This window comes from Podarcis filfolensis (genome assembly GCF_964270895.1).
Source record: "Podarcis filfolensis genome assembly, chromosome: 4".
NCBI lineage: Eukaryota > Metazoa > Chordata > Lepidosauria > Squamata > Lacertidae > Podarcis > Podarcis filfolensis.
In genome coordinates, this window is record NC_139607.1 from 28,877,379 (window position 1) to 28,902,084 (window position 24,706).

Below are 24,706 nucleotides of genomic sequence, written 5' to 3' on the forward strand. Positions count from 1 at the left end.
TTTTTTAACCCTTTGCCTGCTGAAAAATCCCTCCTAGAGATGCTATTTGTAGCACATGGCGGCTTAGCAAGTAAACAGCAGCTTGGGAGATTTTTGTTTTTATTTTGCTGAAAACAGCAGGGAGTAAGGATTAATATCTCCTCCCTTTGCACCATTGCCCTGATCTGGATCAGCTGCAGCTAGGTTTAAAAAAGAAGAAAAGAATCCCAAGTACCGGGTGCCCAGACAACCTCACATCTAGTTTGACCCTTTGTAGATAAACTATATAGCACATTACAAACTAGATCATGCGCCTGATGAAGCAGTTCATAAAAGCTTATGCGGCAATAAATTGGACAGTCTTTAAACTGCCTCGGGACTCATTGTTTGTACAACTGTCCATATATGCATAGATACAAGCGTGGCTGCCTCTGGGAAAGAAACTGTAGGGCTGCTCTAACTGGGACCAAGGCCATCCTTTCTGCGGCAGACCTGTGCTCCTGTTCACGGCGATTCCTTAAAAGGCAAGCCCTTCGCAGAGATGCTGTTGGCTCTTATCTCCCAGGACGGCTGCTTCTTTGGAGATATTGTATTTATAGCTCATCTGGCAAACGAACTCTTGACAGTCTAATTGCTAAATACATAGTTTGGGTAATCCAATAAAGGAATAAGCCTCAGTACCGGCCTTTTGTCTCCTCATTCGCTGACTGGGACACGCAGGCACCGTTCAGCAAGGTAAGAGCAACAAGAGCATGTCTACGTATCTTTTCCAGCTACCCTTCAATCTTGCTGCTACAAGGAGAACGGGGCTTAAGGGAATCTTGGTATATTTTTCTTTCGAACCCTAAGGAAACCAGCGTGCACAGGATGTTTTTGTCGCTTCTCACAGACAGAAGCCAGATAGCCTGTTGCCCTGATTCCCCTCTGATGAACTTTGCTTGCTTTCGTGTTGCTGTGGGATGACAAGAGCTATCTCAGTTGCGGTTCATGCCTCATCATGTTTTTGCTGCATGTGTAAAGGAACTGACAAATTCGACTCAGTTCACATTTAAAGCCAAACCTGCCTAAATTCACATTGCATTAAACAATGTGAGAAATGAAACATCCTTTGAAATTCACACTTACCTGATTTTTTCCAGTGCGGTTCTTCAGCCATGTCATGTGTCCTAAAACTGTGAATAGAAATGTGCATATTAGTAGCAACTTGGGCTAAAATGCTAGTGACTTTTCATCATTATTCTTGTTAAAGGGGAAAAAAAATGCAGATTGCTGCAAAGAAGTGGAGGACTGAATTTAGAATTAGCAAAATGAGAAACAGAGTGAAACTGAAATCTACATATTCACCGATCTCTGTTGTTGTTGTTTAGTAGTTTCTGACACTTCGTGATCCCATGGACCAGAGCACGCCAGGCACTCCTGTCTTCCACTGCCTCCCGCAGTTTGGTCAAACTCATGCTGGTAGCTTCAAGAACACTGTCCAACCATCTCGTCCTCCGTCGTCCCCTTCTCCCAACATCAGGGTCTTTTCCAGGGAGTCTTCTCTTCTCATGAGGTGGCCAAAGTATTGGAGCCTCAGCTTCAGGATCTGTCCTTCTAGTGAGCACTCAGGGCTAATTTCCTTCAGAATGGATAGGTTTGCTCTTCTTGCAGTCCATGGGACTCTCAAGAGTCTCCTCCAGCACCATAATTCAAAAGCATCAATTCTTCGGCGATCAGCCTTCTTTATGGTCCAGCTCTCACTTCCATACATCCCATCTCTGTTACTTTAATTTAATTTACTTCAATGTGTTGAAAGGAATCAGCTTCATCACCAAACACAGACTAATTTGCCTGGCAAATGGGGTTAATTACATACTGTCTGGGTGGGTGTGCTCATTTGATTGTTTCCATCATTTCTATCCCAATTTTCAAAAAGTTTGTTTTTCAAAGCAGCTTACAAAAGGAAGCCAAAGTTCTGTTCCGTCGTCTTTGAGCCAGGATGGGTGGTTTTCATAAAATACATCTGAAAATAAGGGATGCCCCACTTTTAGCAAACTGTATACTTTTGTAGAACATTAGAATCCTCACGTGTACCATGTAGTATTTTCAGCTATTTTCTTTGAAAACTTTGGGGGGGAGTCTATCCCCTTGAACTTAATTGGACTTTCTGCATACTGAGTAAACTTAGAAAGAATCAAGTTCTTCCTCTAAGTGCATAGGAGACAGAATAGTATTCTAGGGGAAATGCCCTTTCATTAGTTTCAGTTTTCCCACTGCAGTGGAATGTTTGGACATTGGAAAATGAAAAGGTAGCATACCCTTAGTATATGCATAGCCTTCTGAATTTTTTCCCTTCCTGTTGCTTCCTGATGGCTCTGGAGAACGAACCTGATAATATATTTAAACAGCTTTGCATTAGAGGTAATAGAAGCTGTGCTAAAGGAGACTTAAAAAAAAAAAACCCCAACTAAACTGTGTGTGACTTGTGACAGGAGAATACTTCATCATAATTATTGTGCAAAATAGCATTAACAGCTGCCGAAACATGCACTGTAAAGTGTTCATCACCCTGAATTGCTTTTAAAGTGATCTCAAGGGAGTGCTACGTTTTGTCTGCAAATGATGTTTGCATGGGGGAAGTTAGAGTGATTGTACTGGTATTTGCAGGCTGTGTAAATTAATACAGTAATTGTTTTTGTTTGCAGTGTGCATTATAGTTCTGGGACCAAGAACTTCTGAGTGAGGAAACCTGTGTTATCCCAGTTCTAGGCATCAAGGTTGAATCAGATCTCCCTCCCACCCACCCAAAAAAATATATGTGTGCCTTATAATAGATCAAAATATAACCAGCTTAACTTCTACATATAATTTCACCCATAGTTGTTGATACTATATTGCTTTATTTGATTATGCTGTGTCCTGATCTACTATTGATTTTAATAAAAAGGAAAATATGCTTCCACTAAACAACATGCGCATAGCCAGGATTTATTGGGGGGGCAGGCATTATGTTGGGGGGCAGAACTGAGTTATCAGCAATGCATTTGGTCAGTTAGTTAAGCATATTTATTTATTTGATTTAAGGGGGGCAGCTTCCCTGCCCCTGCACCCCCTTGGTTAAGCCCATGCTAACCTATGGGAATTAACTAAATAAATAAGATACACACCTGTGAAAAATAGGACACCTGCAGCTGATCCTGGCCTCATATCTAACCCGAATTCCATTGTTGTGAATTTGGCTTGTGCATAGAAAAGTAGCTTGCCAGGCAGAATGGCTTTGCCCTAACTCTCCCCCTGAGAGTGCTTGTTCTCTCTGTGCAAGGCAATTTTTATTTTATTGATTTCTTCCTAAGAATTACCTTGCTAAGCCTTACCAAAAAGCGCGTTGCCAGTATAAAGAGTTGTGGCTGTGTGTGTTTTAAATAACATCCATTCATTTTTTAAATAAGAGGAATGATTATTACACAGACAGTTCTGTCTGCAGACTTCCTTTAAGCTGAGTTATCGTGCAATAAATCTAGCACCCAGTTTGACCGCATCAGTATGCCAGGCAGTGCTGATTAGCTGAGTGAAACCTAGCTGAGAAGGTTTCATGGTTTATGGATTTTATAAATTGAGTATGAATGGAGATAGCTGCTTTTCCTCAATAATACTATGATTATAATAGTGATTTATGTATGTGCTGCTTTTTCTGCTACTAAACTCCAAGTGGCCCTAGGATCAGATAGCTGCATTTCAGGAAAATCTTACAGCAGTGTGGCACGACATGTTACATTTGTTACACCAATATCACACCAGCAAATACATAACATATGAAAGTCAAATCTGCTTGCGCATGCATGCATTTGGAAAACCTGGTTTGGGAGACATGTACATAATACATAATATATTTTACATTGACATTTGCTGCAGAAAACGGTGCAGCAACCATAATTTGCAGCGTTTTCTAGAAGGCATAGACAGTGTTCATCTCCCATGAAGTTTAAATTATTGCTTTTGCATTATTTATGTGAGTGTGTGACTCTCATGGTAGGGAATAGATGGTGTATAAAGGGAATAAAGACACTTGCCATTGAATGTGCACCTTGCCTAATATAAGTTCACCCTAAGCCAGTGTGGTGTAGTGGTTAAGAGCAGTGGACTTGTAATCTGGTGAACCAGGTTTGATTCCCCGCTCCTCCACATACAGCTGCTGGGTGACCTTGGGCTAGTCATGCTTCTCCGAAGTCTCTCAGCCTCACTCACCTAATAGAGTGTTTGTTGTGGGGGAAAGGAGATTGTTAGCCACTTTGAGACTCCTTAAGGGGAGTGAAAGGTGGGATATCAAGTCCAAACTCCTCCTCCTCCTCTTCATAACTGGGAAAATCCCAAACATCTGAGCCCAGCCACCCTGTGTAAAGTCTTGCATCTTGCATTTAGCCTTTCCTAAGGATGGGGCCATGGGACACGGGTGGCGCTGTGGGTTAAACCACAGAGCCTACGACTTGCCGATCAGAAGGTCGGCAGTTCGAATCCCCGCGATGGGGTGAGCTCCCATTGCTCAGTCCCTGCCAACCTAGCAGTTCAAAAGCACGTCAAAGTGCAAGTAGATAAATAGGTACCACTCTGGCGGGAAGGTAAACGGCATTTCTGTGCGCTGCTCTGGTTCGCCAGAAGTGGCTTAGTCATGCTGGCCGCATGACCCGGAAGCTGTATGCCGGCTCCCTCGGCCAATAAAGCGAGATGAGCGCCGCAACCCCAGAGTTGGCCACGACTGGACCTAATGGTCAGGGGTCCCTTTACCTTTAAGGACAGGGCCAGCACCAACATCTGGAACCCTTGGGCAGCTGCTGGGATACCCGAAGAGAACCACACTGTCAATAACCTTGGTTTCCCCGTACCAGGCAGCTCAATCTGCAAGTTGCCTGCTGCAGATTACACCACTGCTATTACTGCCCATCCCTCAGCAGGTAAGCCTGCCTGGGGGACCCAGAGATGTAGGACAGAGTAAACCAAAGGACACTTTGCTAGGGAAAGCCCTCGCACCCTACCTGAGGACTTCCATGTGTCCAGGATTTCTTTATTTTTTACTTTTTCCTTTGAACAGCGGAACTGCCCCTTCCCTGCCTACTCCTATATACCTACCTGGACCTCAAGGTTATCTTCTGTGGACCTTCTCCAGATGCCTCTGCTGGATGAGGCCCAGCAGGTGGCTATCAGAGATACTAGGTCTGGATCCAACCCATGGTGCTGCCTGCTTCATTTTGAGGTCACCATTGCTTCTTTCCAGCCTCCTGAATCAAAACATCATAGTTATTCCTCCTCCTTCTTGACCCGAAATGCTCTTAAACACATGCCACAGTGGAAAAAATGCTGCACAGTTGCTATTTTTAAAGAAAGTGGAAGATTTTGAGATGTTTTCCCCACACCACTCATAGTTTGATCAGTGTGGGGGTACAGCACTTATTTTCTCCGTGTTTTTTGGTGTTTGTTTCAAGGCTAGAATAAACATTTTTATTCTTCTTCACAGAGCCATTATCTCAGAGGAACTTGCATTTAGTTGAAATTTTGGAGACATTCGAATCAACAAGTCCTGAGTCTGAGTCCTAAAAGAATGTGTTTCTGAGTGGTTCAATGTAGAAAGCTATCCACAAGCTGAACCTTAAGAATGGGAGTGAGAAAAGCGAATAGGTGAAAAGTGTGTTCCTTCCGCAGCATTACAAAGCTGGTCTATGGTAAAAAATGGGGCGCAGGTGGCGCTGTGGTCTAAACCACAGAGCCTAGGACTTGCCGATCAGAAGGTCAGCAGTTCGAATCCCCGCGATGGGGTGAGCTCCCATTGCTCAGTCCCTGCCAACCTAGCAGTTCAAAAGCACATCAAAGTGCAAGTAGATAAATAGGTACCGCTCCTGCAGGAAAGTAAACGGTGTTTCCGTGCGCTGCTCTGGTTTGCCAGAAGCGGCTTAGTCATGTTGGCCACATGACCCAGAAGCTGTACGCCGGTTTCCTCGGCCAATAAAGCGAGATGAGCGCCGCAACCCCAGAGTTGTCTGCGACTAGACCTAACTGTCAGGGGTCCCTTTACCTTTCAAAAGGACTGAGAGACCTGTGGCCCTCCTGATGCCACTGGACCCCAAACACCTAGCATCCCTGAACTTTGACTGACTGGGCCTGATGTCCACAACATCTTGAAAGCTACAGGGTCACCAGCCCTGCCTTAAGGTGTCAAGCAATGCAAAATATACAGCCTTTCTCCAAGATCTTTCTCTCCCTCTCTCAGGTGGGAATCTGGAGATTTGCTGTTTGGGTCTGCCACAGACTGGGAAACTAGATAGATTTTCATGCTGCCCTTGCCACTGATCCAGTCTGTGTCTGCCTGCTGTGTGCTCCCGAAGCTCTGTGGATTACACTGTGACATTTAGTGATTATTTCAGACTGAAGTGAGGCCCGTGCTGTGAATTCCTAAGTTTAGGATGTATGCTTTAAATTATTTAGCTGTGTTGTGGGTACAGGCTAAGGAGCAGATTTGGGCAGCAGCTGGGTGCTAGGGCACTCTTTGTGCGGGATTTAGAAAGATAATCACTCCCCATCCTGCTCTCCACTGTGCTTGACACTCATGGGGCAAGTTGGCTGCCACTTGGGCAGATGGCCAAGCTATTGCCCCTTCATTCCAGCCTATCAGCAGACAGTGCCATGGATACTTGCCTTGCCCCAGCTGCCAGCAACCCACGCTACACCACTATATTCGTTTGCATGGTGGCTAGGCTTTCCCGCTGATTGAGATTTGCCGAAGTACCAGTGCAGGAGACACCCAGACAAGTTAACGGAAGCAAAACACAACTGACATTGAAACTGACCTCACTTAGTTAATGACTTTGTAAAGTTAGCTGACTTTTGTATATATCTAAAAAAAATATGATATTAGCGAAAGCCGTCAGAATCTGTGCGAAAGGCACTGGTCCTCACACAAGGCAGATATGCGAACTGTGGCAAAGTCATGCTTGAGCTTGACTGCGGCAGATTTCTCCCTTATACCTCCTTACCAGTGCATATCCCACCTCTCTGATCAAAGGCTGTTCAAAATGTTTTCGGGATGGGGGTCCAAGCCCCCCACCCCCACATTCTACGGTGTCACATTCTATTTGGACTGTGTCAGTGGCAGATCTTGGGTTCTCAAATTTCAGTGGTACTCTGTGTGATGCCAAAATTCAGTACCCCTCTGCCTCCCTCACTCCATTTCAAAGCATAGTTGCAGCGTCGATAGGGGTTCCCCCTGAGACTCCGCCCCCAGTGTGACCGATCCAATCGTGCTCCCCTAAATCTGCCTCTGGTCACGTTACGCTTGAGAACAGGGCGCCATTATGAAACAGACTTTGTCTCATTAGTTTTGCATGGCCAAAGTCAACATCCTGTATCCTCCAACTTTTCTAGCAGTCACTGTCTCTTGGGGTGGGAAACGTATATAAAATGTAAGGAGAAATCACAGCAGGTTTTCTCACCTGCAGCGCGAGCCTGATTTCCTCCTGGCTTCCAATCTGTGGGGCAGCCACATAGCCTAGCAAGTCAAATAATTGATTAGCTGTCAATCTTCCCCACACACTCTATTTTAGCTGGGCTGCCTGCTTTATTTTTTTGGCACCCTGTGATGTGCATTTATACGTTTCTCTCTCTTCCTTTTTTTTAAAAGTGGAAACATTTTTCAACAGTTGCAAAACTTCTCGCAGGGGTCAGCAAACTTTTTCAGCAGGGGGACGGTCCACTGTCCCTCAGATCTTGTAAGGGGCCAGACTATATTTGGGGGGGGGGGATGAATGAATTCCTATGCCACACAAATAACCCAGAGACGCATTTTAAATAAAAGCACACATTCTACTCATGTAAAAACACCAGGCAGGCCCCACAAATAACCCAGAGATGCATTTTAAATAAAAGAACACATTCTACTCATGTAAAAACACGCTGATTCCCAGACCGTCTGCAGGCCGGATTTAGAAGGCGGGTCTTAGTTTGCCTATTGATGAACTGGGGGGACTATGTGCACTGTCCACTTTTTTCTTTTTTGCAAACTTACAGAACTGTTCACACACACACACACACACCCTTCCACTTGGAGATTAAACAAAATTACATATGTCTGGATGTAATACGGTTTTCCCACTCTTAGATTAGCCCCACTGCTCTACATGTGGCACTAAATTTAAACTGCAAGTAATTTTATCATGAGGATTTTCACCTTTGAGCCTCGTTCCCATTATTTATGTTAATGGCTGATTCTTTTTCCTGTGAAAGAGGAAATGAGCATGCTGGCCAAGGAAGGTTTTACATGATTACAAACTCAGTGAAGGCAATGCCTCCTGAATTCTGTAACAATCAACACCTGACACACTCCCCATTTAGCTTGCGCCACTCTCTGCCAACTCAAGGAATGGAGTACAAACAGAATTTGAACAGGACATTAATGTGCCTGCACACCAGTGTTCAGGTGCGCTAACAGTGCTTCAACCTTGTATGTTTAAAATGATTCAAAACTGGCTTTCCAGTCAAGAGCTGTTTATGAACTGCCTAATGAAAAGCAAGAATCCCCGTTTCTTGATGGTGCTGTAAAGTTTCTGTTGGCAAGTCTCAGAACTCAGTGTCCAGAATTCGCTTGTTGCAAAGCTTGGTAGTCAAATCCTCATTTGGGGATTGATGGCTAGCGTAAACTGGCCCTCAGTCCCACCAGACACATTGCGGAGACTTACGACCTCTGGCCACCCTGACTCTCTTGAACAAGACAGCATGGCCAATACAAGGGGGCACAAACAGGTAACATCATAATCCTGTTTAGTACATTAACCAGACGAAGAGGCACACAAGATTAATGGGGGAAAGGTGTGCCAGGATGCCTGCTTGTGCAAGATTCAAACGCTTATGCATTTTTCTTCGTGTGGGCGGCAATTGTTTCAGTTGGCTGGCATCACTTAGAAGCAATGCAGAATTTAAAACAGAGATTATTTTTTAACAAAACCTCCCCCCAAAAGGGGGGGCAAGTATGAGAGCGGGAAACCCACTTATTTTGTTGTTTTTCATATAAAAAGAACACCTAGGGGCAGAGTCAACAAAAGAGGGTGTGGGGATTTAGGGGTGCGAAGGATCTGCTCCCTAGAATAGTGTCGAATGCCAGCTGCACTGAGCCTCAAAGAGTGAGTGTCTCTAGTGCTTTTGTCTCCTTATATGGTAAAATGATACACAGGGGTTTTTCACTAGGCTGTGAAGGCAGACGCCTGTTTCCACACAACACAGACGGCTGAGCAGAAATCAGAAGAGCCGCTTGCTCAGAACTGGAGGAATCCCCGGCTAGCTGTACATCTCTCCTCTCCTCTGCCAGCAGGTCACTGTGTTGCCCATTTATTAATGGATGTGACTCTGCATCCCAACTCCAGAGGGTACCATTAACTGCCTGTCTGTAAGTAGACGTCCCTTTTTGTCCCTCCCTGCAACAGCCAACAATAAACCTTTGGAGCATCTGCTATAAATAACAAAGGGTGTGATGGGGAGAACAGGGTGTGATGTTGAGGCAGAACAATGGTTTGCCCAAGATGCAGCAACAGCCCTAGCTGTCTGTGTTATATATGGTGACAGGGCTGGCCCTTTGTTTTTTAGCAAATATGGGCTATAGAAAGAGGTCGGGTAAGAATAATGGTGTTGTCTTCAGGGGGAATGTTCAGTGTCTGAATGTGACATGTGAGCAGGGAGGGATGGCATTGTGTCAGATCCCATCGCGACAATTTTCACTCCCCAATGACATGCTGGATAAGCCCCAGGGAAGCTCATAAATGAGAGTTCAGATATTGGTTTCTTTTACACCTCTGTGAACACTTCCTGCTTCCCAAAGCAACAAAAGACCTCATTAATTCTTTCCAGTAGCAGAATCAGAGGAAACAAAGGTAGCCTTGCCTCTTTGCTGTCTCTCTCTCTCACGCACGAACACAAAATAACTAAAAGACAGGGAGTGCTCTAAAGTGCATTGCTATTGTTTCAAGATATTTAAATGGAAGGTACACGGTTCTTTTCTTCTTTTCATTCGTTTATTTAATGTTTAATCCCTGCCATGCTTCTTCTATGTTTGTAACTGAGAAAATGCATGTGAGTTGACAGCAGCAACTTTTGTATCTTGTCATTTTTATTCAATTATAAATATTCACGTCCCCTCTTTCTGACTTAGCAGGCACCCAAGGCGGCTTTGTGTATATTTCTGTATTAGTGGGTCACTTCCTCCCTTCCTATTTCCCACCGTAATACCTTTACCCTTGATTCAAAACATCTTGGGTTACTGCACATGCCAGATGAAACAATTTCTGAAGGTTGTTAAAACAAACTGATGATTTACTCTAGATTGAACAGTTGCCATATGAATAGTGTATTATAATTGCATGTGAGTCATGCATGAAATGCAATTTTTAAAAGATGAATTCAGGAGAACCAAGAAAAGAGAGAGAGAGAGTTAAAGTCCCATTTAACTCCAAAGGAATAAATTGCCGGGGCACTTTAGTTCCATTGATATCAGTGATATGGACTCAAAACTAACTGGCTTTGTTGTTGTTGGCATCTGTCAGTCTCAAGAGACAATGATTCCATGGATGAAGTCAAACCGCTGTGTTAGCAGCACCAAAGAGACCTCTGTGGGGTGCAAGCCTGGGCAGTGTGTATAGAGATCCAGGGCTGCCCAGTCGACAAGACCCGCCTCTCAGCCTTATGTGAAGCTTTCCTTCTCCTAGATGGGCTACCTTCTCAGATGGGCTACCTTCTCAGATTAACTGCTGGACCCACCATTGGTTTCATCCATTCAATTTGCCAGAGCCTGTTTTTGCATGCAGAGGTAGTCCCTAAGTAACTGGAGGGTTTAAGACCCATCTCCTGCCAATTACCTGCTACTTAGTACATTAAAAAGGAGGTTTCCTCTTAAGCAAAATGTAATGTAATATAATAAATGAACAGAGGATATGCTTTCAAAAATGGTGTGTACAGAGTGTCTGTTTTGTTGTTTAGGGTGTCTTACTTCAAGACTGGGAAGGTTAGAATCTATACATACTAATAAGGACTTCAAGTTCCTATGCGGAAGCAATCCAATGGTGCATTCAGCCTTGGGACTTTTGGTTCACCTGCACTTTTAAGCCACCTATTGTAGAACCCAGGAAAAAGAAAAGTTAGGGCAAAATGGACAACCACAGCCTTGCAAAAGCACATAAACTATGCAAGCGCTTCATTCATCTGATCAAAGCTGTGGCTCAGGAGTCACTATTGAAAAGGCTGGAGTATACGCACATTCTGAACATGGCCGTGATTAAATGGCCCAATGCGGTCTGGGACATACTCAAGGCTAAACAAACTACGGTTGGCTTACAGAACCACCCACAACTCTCAAAAGTTCATGGAGACAGCAGAATAGGGTGTAGCAATTTTCAAAATGGACTGCCTGTGTGTTCCTGCCATGCATAGCTGACAGGTCCTTTCCTCCTGAAAGTGTGTGCATAGGCATTTCTCAAATGCCTCTCTAAACTTCTATGGCAGCGATGGGGAACCTGAGGCTATTTTGGGGCTACTGTTCTCATCAGCTGCAGTCGGCAAAATCAATGGTCAAGGATTTATGGGCGCTAGAATCCCACATCTGGAGGGCATAGGTTCCCCATCCCTGTTCAATATCCTGGATCCCCACTCCTTTTCTTAGGAAGGTAAGGTAAGGAAAGAGGAAAGAGGATCCTAGCATTCCTTGCTCCTCTCTAAAAGCCTTTCTGACCAACAAGGCTGGGCAGCAGCAACAAAAAGCAAGTGCACCAACCTCTTCTCATTGTTTTCCCAAATGCATAGATAAGAAAACACCATGCTTCAACTAGACCCACACGTAAACCTGGGTAGGCATATTGGGTGGATTGTTCTTAAATAAGAAAAACAATTTCAGTAAATTATCCAACTCTATCTAATCTCTCTCTGTGTGTCTTTCTGGTAAACCAACTACTGTTATTTTAGCAATTACTTGCCAAATATCGAGCTGATGTTACACACTGTACTCCTTGACTGACATTTTCTAGTTGATCAGGTAGCAAAAGACACTGAACTGTTAGTATTTACATCTTTCGAGCCACTTCTATACCAGTGTAATAATTGGTTGGTGACTGGCCAAATGCAGCAATAGTGGGAGCATTCCTCTCACATCCTTATAACCAAGGTTTATTTTCCTTTTAATCTGGACACAAAAGAAATTTTCAATACTATTGACCATAGTATCCCTCAGGATTGGTTATTTAGGTTGGGCCTAGGAGGCCCCATGTAACATTACCTCCAATTCTGCCTAGGGAACCAGTCTTGGAGGTTTGTTCTGGGTGCTTTTATTCCACCCCCTGGTTGATGACCTGTGGGGTTCTATTGTGTTCTCCATGCTTTTTAACATCTACACGAAATTGGTGGGGGGAAAGTCATCTGGAGGTTTGTGCTGATCCATTACACAGATCTATTCTTTCCCCATCTACTCATTCCAAGGAGAATGCTGGACCTCTGAATTGGGGCTGAATGATGTGGAAGTGGTTGAAGCAGATAGGACAGAAGCCCTGTAGGTGGGGAAACCAGTTCTTATGGAGGCAGCTTTACCTTCGGTCCTTGGTGGTGTCCAGTTTGGGAGTGCTATTTGAGTTTTTCCGGGACAGTTTTTCCAGGTCATGTGGCCAGCATGACTAAGCTGCTTCTGGTGAAACCAGAACAGTGCACGGAAACGCCGTTTACCTTCCCGCCGGAGCGGTACCTATTTATCTACTTGCACTTTGACATGCTTTCGAACTGCTAGGTTGGCAGGAGCTGGGACCGAGCAACGGGAGCTCACCCGTTGTGGGGTTTCGAACCACCAACCTGTTGATCAGCAAGCCCAAGAAGCTCAGTGGTTTAACCCACAACGCCTCCCGCATCCCCTTAGTCTGGATTAATGCAATATATTTCACGTGGGGCTGCTTTTGAAGGTAGTTCAGAAACTTCAACAAGGACAAAATGAAGGCACCCAGCTGTTGTTTGGGGCTAGATGGCATCTGGTTAAATGCTTTTAAATCCCCGAACACTTTGTAAAGTATCCCCTGAAAGCCACAGAACACACTGTGGAACTCTGTACCTGCTGGTTCCCTCAGTTTCATGAAAGGTCAAGTTCCTACTCATCACAAGGGTTCTCTTGTTAGCTCATTAAACAAAAATCAAGTTAATCCCCAGCAACCCATAGCATTTTCTGCCTGGTCCTTCTCCCCTTTGCATAACACAATTCCCTTTTTCTCCACCTGGGTTTTTCTTTTTAAGCCTCACCTGAATGAGATTCCTTCCCACCTTTTTAAAGACTTGTACTCCTTTCATCCATCCTGAGATTCTCAGTCCTGGCCAACAGATTCTCACTCCTGGCCAGCAATCATATCTGTTCCTCCCAATGACTGCCTTTTGTGATGCCACAGTACATGCTAGAACATTTCCTTTGACTCACCTTCCCACTGGCGTTCCTTTTCTGACCCACCCATTTTTTTACAATCAGGTCAACTGCAAGGGGGAACGCCAAAGCAAGCATGAGCAATTGGCCTTGCTTGTCCTTCTCCCTCACACAAGGTTACCTCAAGGAATACCCGCACCTGAATCAATCTGCCTGTGTCTTAAGATCCACTTCAGAGGCCCTGTTTAAGTGCCTAGGCAACTAGGATGACAGGTAAATGAAACAGGGCCTTCTTGGTGGCTCCACAGTTATTGAACTCTATCCCACTTGAACTTAGGCAGGCATCATTCCTTGGTTCTTTAAAGGGGCATTAAAGACCCATGAATCTACTTCTGCTTGTAGTACCTAGCCTGTGGCTGTGCCTTGGTTTTTTGCATGGCCATGCTGGTTCGTGCTGGTTTTAGCAGTATTTCATACTGCTGAGCATGCTGTGAAATGTATGCTTGCATCTGTTTTTAAAACCATATTATGGTTTGCTTGCGTGCATTTTCAGTGAACTGGTTTGGGAAGAATTTTTCTTTGAAGAGCAGCCTGTATCTTTTTTGTGCGTAAGTAAACAGAAACACACTGTTTTCTTGATGCACTCTAGATCAGCAAGAAGAACCATCAAGTTGGAGAGGGAAGATACCGTACTTTTCCATGTATAAGACGATGCTTTTTGCAAAAAAAAAAAATTAGACAAAAAATGGGTGTCGTCTTATACAGGGATAGAGAATGCAGAGGGGGGACGTGCGATTAATGGCAGCAGCAAGCAGGAGACTGGCAGCAGCGATTGGGCATGTGATTGGTGGCTGTGGCAAGGCATGCTGGCGATTGGCTGTGGCTGCAGCAATTAGGCAGGTGACTGGCGGCTGTGGCAAGGCGGGCAGGCGATTGGCGGCTGCAGCAAGGTGTGTGATCGGCAGTGGCTACGGCAAGCGATCAGCAGTGGGGGGCAGGCGGGTGAGCGATTGGCGGAAGTGACTTGCCCCCCCCCAATTAAACAACTTAATTTCTTAATTTTGGGTTTAAAAAAATAGGGGCCGTCTTATACATGGGGGCGTCTTATACACGGAAAAATATGGCACATGTTTTAAGACAGGGATGTGGAACCTCAGGCCTGGGTACCAAATCAGACCTTCTGGGTTTCCCCAGTCAGCCTTCAGGATTCTCCCAGGCCCAAATCTCAGCCCAGGTTGCAATCTTCACTGAAACAGCTCTGCACCTTCCTCCAGAGCTTTTGTATCCTTGATAAGACCTTTTGCTTGCCTGGGTATAGGATGAAGAGTTGTGCATGCAGATACCTCTGGCTTTTGCGTGTTTGGCACGTAGCTCACAATGCAAAGGAAACAGCCACATCCATTGCTTTGTCCACCTTTTAGCTCTGGTGCCACCCATTTTTGACCTATTGTCCTACACAACCTTGGCGTGTGGCCCCCACATGGTTGCACCCAAGAAAATGTGGCCCTTGAGCTGAAAAGGGTTTTCCTATCGCTGGTTTAATACAAGCAGCTGTTTCTGGGTGCAGTTGTAAATGCTTTTTAAATCCCTGGATGCTTTGGAACCAGGTGTAAAGTTTCCCCTTATAATGAGAACCACCTGAGCCCCAAAGCACCCTCTAACTTCCCAGGGTGCGTCTTGCGAGAGGGGGGAAGCCAATTCCTTGCATGCAGAAAATTCCAGGTTCAATCCTCAACATCTCTAGCTGAAAGGACGAAAGAGCAAGTGATGGGAAAGGCCTCTCTTGAACCCAGGACCTTTGAGAGTCACGTCTAGCCAGAAATGACACTATGCGGCAAGATAGGCAAACCACCTGAACTTTGGCTGAAGCAGCCTAGTTTCATTGTTCCTAATTAGAGATGGAAATATGATGGATTATGCAGGGTTGGGGTTCTAGGGTACTGACTGTTCTGAGGAGTGAAGAGATATATAAAGTCTATACCCCCCCCCCAAAAGTGTGACATGGAAAATTGTGAATAACATTTGTAACCCTGCTAACTACTCTACAGATAGATGGATCGATAGCAATCATCTATCTATCTATCTATCTATCTATCTTTTTTTTTTCACGCTCAAGATGTTTATTAGGATTTTACAAAAAGCAAAAATTAACAGAATAAAAAGAAGACAAGAAAAAAAAGAAAAAATACAGAAAATACAAAAATACATTAAAAAAGAAAATACAAAATACAAAAAAGAAATAAGTAGAAAAAGTTAAAAACAAATCCATTTTTTTCATATCTTTAAGCTCGTTTGCTTGTTTCCTTGACCTCCTCACACCTCCCTTTTTTGTATTCCCGTTCACATAGTCAGTTCAGCAAATCCTTACCCTCTTTCATTTATCTTAACTCTATATCTTAACATATTATAACTGTATATTTTCATCCATTATCAGTCAATTTTTACATATTCTTATGTTGCTAATGCCACTTAATTTCAATCCAACATCATTTTAACATTCATTAATTTTACAATATTTCTGCAGATAGTCTTTAAATTTCTTCCAATCTTCTTCCACCGACTCTTCTCCCTGGTCTCGGATTCTGCCAGTCATTTCCGCCAGTTCCATATAGTCCTGCCACTCTTCCAGGGTGGGTAAATCTTGTGTCTTCCAATACTTTGCAATAAGTATTCTTGCTGCTGTTGTAGCATACATAAAGAAAGTTCTATCCTTCTTTGGCACCAATTGGCCGACTATGCCCAGGAGAAAGGCCTCTGGTTTCTTCAGGAAGGTATATTTAAATACCTTTTTCATTTCATTATAGATCATCTCCCAGAAAGCCTTAATCTTTGGGCACGTCCACCAAAGGTGAAAGAATGTACCTTCATTTTCTTTACATTTCCAACATTTATTATCGGGCAAATGATATATTTTTGCAAGCTTGACTGGTGTCATGTACCACCTGTAAATCATTTTCATAATATTCTCTCTTAAGGCATTACATGCCGTAAATTTCATACCTGTGGTCCACAACTGTTCCCAGTCAGCAAACATAATGTTATGTCCAACATCTTGTGCCCATTTAATCATAGCAGATTTAACCGTTTCATCCTGAGTATTCCATTTCAACAGCAAGTTATACATTCTTGAAAGTATCTTAATTTTGGGATCTAACAGTTCTGTTTCCAATTTTGATTTTTCCACCTAGAAGCCATTTTTTTTGTCCAAATTGTAAGCCTCCCTTATTTGATAATAGTGAAGCCAGTCTCGCACTTTATCTTTTAATTTCTCAAAACTCTGCAATTTCAATTTGTCTCCTTCTTGCTCCAAAATTTCCCAATATTTCGGCCATTTGGCCTCCATATTGAGCTTTTTCTGAGCCTTCGCTTCCATCGGTGACAACCACCTTGGGGTTTTATTTTCAAATAGGTCCTTATATCTTGTCCAGACATTAAACAATGCTTTCCTGACAATATGGTTTTTAAATGCTTTATGTGCTTTGACCTTGTCGTACCACAAATATGCATGCCACCCAAAAACATTGTTAAAACCTTCCAAATCCAAAATGTCTGTGTTCTCAAGAAGCAGCCATTCTTTCAACCAGCAAAATGCTGCTGATTCATAATAAAGTTTAAGGTCTGGCAGGGCAAATCCACCTCTTTCCTTGGCATCAGTTAATATTTTAAATTTTATTCTGGGCTTCTTGCCCTGCCAGACAAATCTAGAAATATCTCTCTGACACTTCTTGAAACAATCCATTTTGTCCAAAATTTGCAATGATTGAAACAAAAATAACATTCTTGGCAATACATTCATCTTTATAACAGCAATTCGACCCAACAAGGAAAGCTTCAAATTTGACCATATTTCTAAGTCCTTTTTTACTTCTGACCAACATTTCTCATAGTTGTCTTTAAATAGATTTAAGTTCTTAGCAGTCATATTAACCCCCAGGTATTTTACTTTCTTAACCAATGTTAAGCCTGTCTCCTTCTGAAACCTCTCTTTCTCAAATGGTGTTAAGTTTTTCTCAAGAACTTTAGTTTTTAACTTGTTCAACTTAAATCCTGCCACATGACCAAATTCTTGAATCAATTCTAATACTCTTTTAGTACTAGATTCTGGCTCCTGTAACGTCAATACTAAGTCATCTGCAAAAGCTTTCAGTTTGTATTGTTTGGCTCCGACCTGTATACCTTTAATCAGACGGTCCCTTCTAATCATATTTAGCAAAACCTCCAGGACCGAAATAAAAAGCAATGGGGAAATTGGGCAGGCTTGTCGTGTACCTTTCTCTATCTTGAATTCCTCAGTCACCACGTTGTTAACTATTAGTTTAGCCTTTTGTTCTGAGTAGATTGCACTTATACCATTTTCAAACCCTTGACCAACCCCCATCCCCTGAAGATTTTTCTTCATAAAACTCCAAGAAATATTATCAAAGGCTTTCTCCGTGTCTACAAAGATTAAAACTGCTTTAGTATTGATGTTCACTTGCAACTTCTCCAAAATGTTAATTATATTCCTCGTGTTGTCAGACAAGTGTCTACCTGGGAGAAAGCTGGCTTGGTCTTTATGTATCTCTTCCACTAATACTTTTTTTAATCTTTTAGCCAAAATATCAGCAAATATTTTGTAATCCACATTGAGCAGGGATATGGGGCGGTAGTTCTTAAGTTGTGTCTTTTCAGACTCAGTTTTCGGTATAAGCGTAATATAAGCTTCCTTCCACGACTCTGACACTTTTTCCCCCTCCAAAATTTCGTTACAGACCTCCTTTAGTGGTTGAATTATCCAATCCTTCAAGGATCTATAATATTTTGAGGTTAAGCCATCCGGCCCTGGAGATTTGCCCAACTGCATATTCTGGATGGCACCTTCCACCTCCTGTTCTGTTATTTCATAGTTCAGCATTAACTTATTTTCTTGAGAAATTTTTTGTAGTCCATTTGTTTTTAGAAATTGGTCTATATCAAACTCTTTCTGTGGCCCTTGTGTATATAACTGTTTAAAGTACCTCTGGAAGCATTTTCTAATTTCCACTGGATTCTGAATATTCTTTCCTTCCACTTCCAAATTAGTAATAGTGTTGAGCTTTTGTCTTTTTTTCATTTGCCAAGCTAACAATTTTCCACATTTATTAGCCGATTCAAATGTCCTTTGTCTCATTTGTTTAATTTTCCATTCAATTTCCTGATTCATCATCTTCATATATTGCACTTGATATAACTTTATATCTCTCAGAATCTCTTGTGACTTTGGTTTCGCTCTCAGTTTCTTCTCACCCTCTTTTATTTTTTCCAAAATTTTATCTTTTTTCTCATTTTGAGCTCTCTTCTTTATTGCATTCTGTTGAATCAGAAACCCCCTCATAACTGCTTTGCTTGCGTCCCAGATTACTCTTTTTTCAATGGTGGTGTTCAAATTTATCTCAAAATAGTCTCTCAAGGTTTTTTGGGCCTTCTTGATAACCTCTTGATCTCTAAACAAGGTGTCATTCATCCTCCATCTGAAGGAACCGGTTGGTGTTAATTTCATCTCCATTTTCACAGCATTATGGTCGGAGCAAGTTTTAGGGCAAATTTCCACTTTTCGAGTCTTAGGTGCCAGTCCTCTAGTTATCCAGATTTGGTCAATTCTTGTCCATGTCATTTTGGCTTCAGAGAAGAAGGTTCCCTCTCTACCCAAGGGATTCTTAGTTCTCCAAATGTCAATCAAGTCCATATTGTCAGTCAATTCAAAAAAGGTTTTTGGTAGTCTGCCATCTTTAGTAACTACCTGTCTCTGCAACTTGTCCATGTTTGTAGATACCACTCCATTCATATCTCCCATCATGATAATGTTGTAATCCATATAGTCTATCTATCATCTATCTATCTATCTATCTATCTATCATCTATCTATCTATCTGTCATCTATCATCTATCATCTGTCATCTCTATCTATCTATCATCTATCTATCTATATCTATCTATCTATCTATCTATCTATCATCATCTATCTATCTATCTATCATCTATCTATCCATATCTATCATCTGTCTGTCTGTCTGTCTGTCTATCTATCTATCATTTATCTATCTATCTATATCTATCTATATCTATCTATCTATCTATCTATCTAATCTATCACCTGTCTGTCTATCTATCTATCATCTATCTATCTCTATCTATCTATCTATCATCTATCATCTATCATCTATCATCTATCTATCTATCTATCTATCTATCTCTATCTATCTATCTATCATCTATCTATCATCTATCATCTATCATCTATCATCTATCATCTATCATCTATCATCTATCAATCTATCAATCTATCTATCATCTATCTAAACACACACATACCATCTTTTCTTATTTTCCAGTCTCTTCATTCCATTCTTGTTTGCAGAGATTTGTAGCTTTGATCGGAAAATGGATTAGAGTTCTTGGAAGGAGGACATAAAATTCTCGCGAAGCAATGAGAGGCAATGTTTGTGCCAACAAACTGGTAGGGGACTGAAAAATGAGCTACTCCCGGTAGTTCAGTTTTGCTAGGCTGTAACAAAAAGAGGACCTTGTAAATCTTTACAGCTTTTGAAACAATAACAAAAATCCTTTCCAAACACCTCTTCCTGCGTGGATTTATGTCTGCAAAATGTTCCAGATACAAATCTTCCTTTCTTTCAAGAAGGAAAACAAAGGGGGGGGTTGTACATTGAGCACAAATCATGAATGCCTTACAATAGGCTCACACCAGTAAAACAAAACAAAACCCCAAAATAACTGTGAAGAAAAACTACATTCCTGCATAGAATTGTATACTAGTCTGTCAGTCTCATGAACTATGAGGCCACAACTGCAACATATCTGATCTTAAAAAAAAAAAATCCTAAATAGAGGGACCTGGGAGATCATTACTGGGACTGTGGTTTAACTCCTAGGACTAATGGCAACATGGGGAAAATTTTCCTCAGCAATGCAGTGTTGGTAGTATGAGTTAAGCCCCCTCCCCATTTTCCAATTCTAATCCTGCTTTCTATTTAAGTTAAAAACACACTGATACAGTGGTACCTCTGGTTACAGACGCTTCAGGTTACAGACTCTGCTAACCCATAAATAGTAAGAACTTTGCTTCAGGATGAGAACAGAAATTGTGTGGTGGCGGTGCAGCAGCAGCGGGAAGCCCCATTAGCTAAAGTGGTGCTTCAGGTTAAGAACTGTTTTAGGTTAAGAACGGACCTCCAGAACGAATTAAGTTCTTAAACAGAGGTACCACTGTACATCTGAAATTCACACATCTCCCTTTTTGGCCTGATACTTCCCTGAGAGTATCGCAACAAGAAAGGTGTTTGGACAATGTCTGGCACCAGTGCTATTTTTCTAGAAAAAGAGATGCCGGAACTCACCATGAACACCTCCCTTGTTCTCTTAGAATGGCAATGGCACCCACCTGAGATTTGCCAGAACTGAGTTGTGGTGAGTTCTGGCTGGAAAAAAGCCCTGTCTGGCACTGAGGTCCGAAGGCAGGCAAATGCTTAGAGAAGGCAGGTGCAGGCAGAGATGACAAACGTAATGAAGAGCAAACCTGACCAAATTCAGGGAATGCCGCAGGGCTGGGAGCTTTCTGGTGGTTTGTTGGGGCAAGAGTCCATCCCAGACTGGGAAATTTGAGGGTTTCCCCCTCAAAAATTTCCCCTCAGAATTGGACCTCTTGTGATAAGGGAAGCAGTGAGACGATGCGCTGGCAACTGGGATATAACGCTTGCATGATGCAATGTCATCAATCAAGCGGTTTAAATTGTATGAATATTTTTTTAAAAAGAAAACCTCCCCACAAGCAGGTCAGTATGAATGCTACATAAATAACCAACATCATCTAACCTCCCTGCAAGCTTTGTGCAAAAAAAATCAGGGTGAATGAGCATCTGGAAATTACCTGACATCACCTGATTCCCTGACTCAAATTACATGCAGCAAGTTGTCTTTTCAAATCAATGCCCCGGCAAGGAGGAGGGAATTGGTGACTGACCCCCATAGCTCCTGTCCTGCTTCAAGTTCTGTGGTCGCTTATTGTCGGCATCTAAGCTCCATGTCATCATTTTTACTGAAGCTTTTTGCCTCTGGTTTCAACAGCTTTTTCTTTTATTAAATCTGCTTTTCGGTGCAGAAGTTCGCATAAGTGTACCATACTTGCCTCAGGGGAATTATGAAGGGTCAAACTCAAGAGTGCCCTGTTATTACAGTGTAATCATACACATGTTTACTTGGAGGTAAGTCTTATTATGTTCAGTGGGGGTACTCTTCAGTAAATGTGCTTGGTTAGGACCCAGCCTTCTTCTCTGGGGACTGTAAACAATATCTTTCTTACTTACTTAATACAGCAGAAAACAGAGAAAATTGTGTGTGTGTGTGAGTGTCTTTGTGTGTGGTGTGCTTAAGATCTGCTTTTTCTCCAAGGCAAATTAAAAGAGTACGGCTGCCATGGAATTTCTATATTTCCCTTGTGTGTTATAATGTTTCTGGGATTGTTATAGGAATACAGAGAGGGCATATTTTCATATTTTACTATAATGCTAACGAGAGCACGATTTACGTTTTCGAAAAAATTTCCCACACAATAGTTAAAATAGTTGGGGTTTAGTTCGGAAAGATTCCAGAATCAAAACGTATCCAACCCTGCAGAAATAATAGTACGGACCTTCCTGAACTGGCTTCTGCAGGTGGGAGGGAAGAATTATATATTTCGATTTTGTTCCATGTGACAAAACCTCCCTGTGTATATAGAACAAGCATAGGTTCAGCCTAGCCACCTCCCTTTGCTCTTTGAGTGCAAGGATTTTTTTCCAGCACTCCCTTCATGTGATCTGCAGTTGGTGACACTGTCCAAGAAATGCTATGTGTTATATTTGCAGGCAGGAATAAGTCCTCTTGAACGCACTTGAAATGTGTGGGCTGCTGCTATCAGAGAGACAGACAGACAGACAGATCTCATCTGCATTTCCTGTTGCACATTTAAAAACCGGTTCTCTTGACCATTCAGCACTGCAAGGAACCTCTCAAAACCAACCACATGGAGGCAGCTCCACTGACATAACGCCTCTACTGGTGTGAACCAGCCTCCTGCCAATTTTAACAACATTAGCAATGCAAATACAAACCACAAACACATACAACTCCTAGGGGTCAAGGTCCTTTCGGCACTCCCCATAAAATATTTGAGGGGACCGAGGCCCCCTCAAAGTTGATGGGCATTGTCATTCAAATGCTATGTGTGCAGTATGTCATGTGATCACTTGTGCAGGGTGGGGCTTACCTGGGATCCGCCAATATTTTATTCAAGTTGGCACCCTCACATGGCGGCATGGAAATAACTTCTTGTCACATCCACACTATTCATTTGAAGCTCATTTGAAGCACGTGATTCCCCCCAAAGAATCCTGGGAACTGTAGTTTGTTTGGGGTTCTGGAACTTGTAGCTCTGTGAGGGTTGTACTGAGAGGTTCCCTGGGAAGAGGAATTGGTTGTTAAACCACACTGAGAATTGTAGCTCTATGAGGGGAATAGGGGGGTCTCCTAACAACTGTCAACACCCTGGTGTCTCCTAACAACTCTTACCACCCCTCAAGGCTCCTGACACTTCACAGCATCATGCTTTGAACCCATGGAGCAGATGGGGCCTATGTCTGCTTGCATGATAAATAGTATGAGGGAGACTAAGTTCTGGGAAGAAGATGCATCAGGCTTTTTCTTATTTGTTTATGCACCATTACAGTGGATTCAGCAATTTGCCTAAAATAAAGGAAACTAACAATTTGACATGAGAGACCAAACTGAGGGCTAGGGTAGGGGTACATACAATGTGATCTGTTTGAACCAGAGCGTTTATACCTGCTTAGCTCATTGCATGCCTTTGGGTGACCTGTCACCCTAATATATCTCTTTTGAGGGCTTAGGTGGAATAACCACACATTGGTAAAGGTAAAGGGACCCCTGACCATTAGGTCCAGTCGTGGCCGACTCTGGGGTTGCGGCGCTCATCTCGCTTTATTGGCCGAGGGAGCCGGTGTACAGCTTCCGGGTCATATGGCCAGCATGACTAAGACGCTTCTGGCGGACCAGAGCAGTGCACGGAAATGCTGTTTACGTTCCCGCCGGAGCGGTACCTGTTTATCTACTTGCACTTTGACGTGCTTTCGAACTGCTAGGTTGGCAGGAGCAGGGACTGAGGAATGGGAGCTCACCCCGTTGCGGGGATTCGAACTGCCGACCTTCTGATCGGCAAGTCCTAGGCTCTGTGGTTTAGCCCACAGCGCCAACCACACATTGCCAACCCCAAAACTCCTTGGCAGGATGGTGGGGTACAAATATGATAAGCAAATGACACCTCACAACAAAACAAACAAACAAACAAAACAGACCTTTCTCTCTCTGACATTCAAGAAGACACCATGTTTATCAGTGCTATTTTTCTAGAAAAAGAGGGGCCAAGAACACCTCCCTCATTCTCTTAGGATGGCATGGCGCCCACCTGACAGGTGCCGGGACTGAGTTCCAGTGAGTTCCTGGTTTTTAATCCAAAGCTGCTTGTTTTCTTGTTGACAGGCAGGCAGAATCCTAGATGTCAAAATGACAGAGCGCTTTGACTGCCACTACTGCAAGGAGACCCTGTTTGGCAAGAAGTACATTTTGAGGGAGGACAGCCCCTACTGCATCAAGTGCTACGACAGCCTGTACTCCAACACGTGCGAGGAATGCAAAAAGCCGATTGGCTGCGACTGCAAGGTACTTCGGATACACATTTCAACTGGCCTCGTTCTTGGATCGCAATTAATGAGCATTTTATTTATTTGTTTGTTTTATACAGCGCTCCCTAGTTCAGCAGAAACGTGTAAGCCGTTTGCAGGTCCCAACAAAAAGGAATGTACAAATAGAAGATAAAGTCCAGATTCAAAAAAACCAAACAATACTACTGCTACCGCCACAACCACAACTACTGCTGCTACTACTAAATTTCAAATAGAAGTTTCCTTGTGGCAGCTGGACTTTACATCACATCTCTCCTACTCTAAGGAGATGCACTGGCAGAGGAAGAGAAGTGCGGGGGGAGCGCACCGCCCCGGGCAACGTGATCCCAGTGGGGTGCCATTGCGGCTGCCCCCCACCCATGCTGGGTGCCACGCCCCTGCGGGCAGTGCACCACACCCCCAGGATACATGCCACGTCCCTAGGACACACACCATGCCCCCAGGACGCGCACCACGCCCCTGCATGTGGCATGCCCCGCCCCCAGGATGAATGCCAGCCCCGCCCCCACCTGCTCTCTGCCCCCCGGTGCCAGAGCATGAAGCTCGGGCACTGATGAGATGGGTC

At 43.2% G+C, this 24,706-nt stretch overlaps 1 protein-coding gene across 3 annotated transcripts in view; it reads left to right on the forward strand.

The window, feature by feature from the left end:
• Nucleotides 1-338: 338 nt before the first annotated feature.
• FHL2 (four and a half LIM domains 2) overlaps nucleotides 339-24,706 on the forward strand; it is a 40,220-nt gene continuing 15,852 nt past the window's right edge. The window contains exons 1-3 of one of the 3 annotated variants that reach the window (XM_083611038.1): nucleotides 606-714; nucleotides 21,470-21,606; nucleotides 23,939-24,118. In XM_083611038.1, coding sequence (XP_083467164.1) covers nucleotides 23,963-24,118 — 156 coding nt within the window. In that variant the 5' untranslated portion in view covers nucleotides 606-714; nucleotides 21,470-21,606; nucleotides 23,939-23,962. Of the gene's footprint in view, nucleotides 715-9,173; nucleotides 9,383-21,469; nucleotides 21,607-23,938; nucleotides 24,119-24,706 lie in introns of those variants that run through there. The other 2 variants (XM_083611036.1, XM_083611037.1) reach the window with 2 other exon arrangements.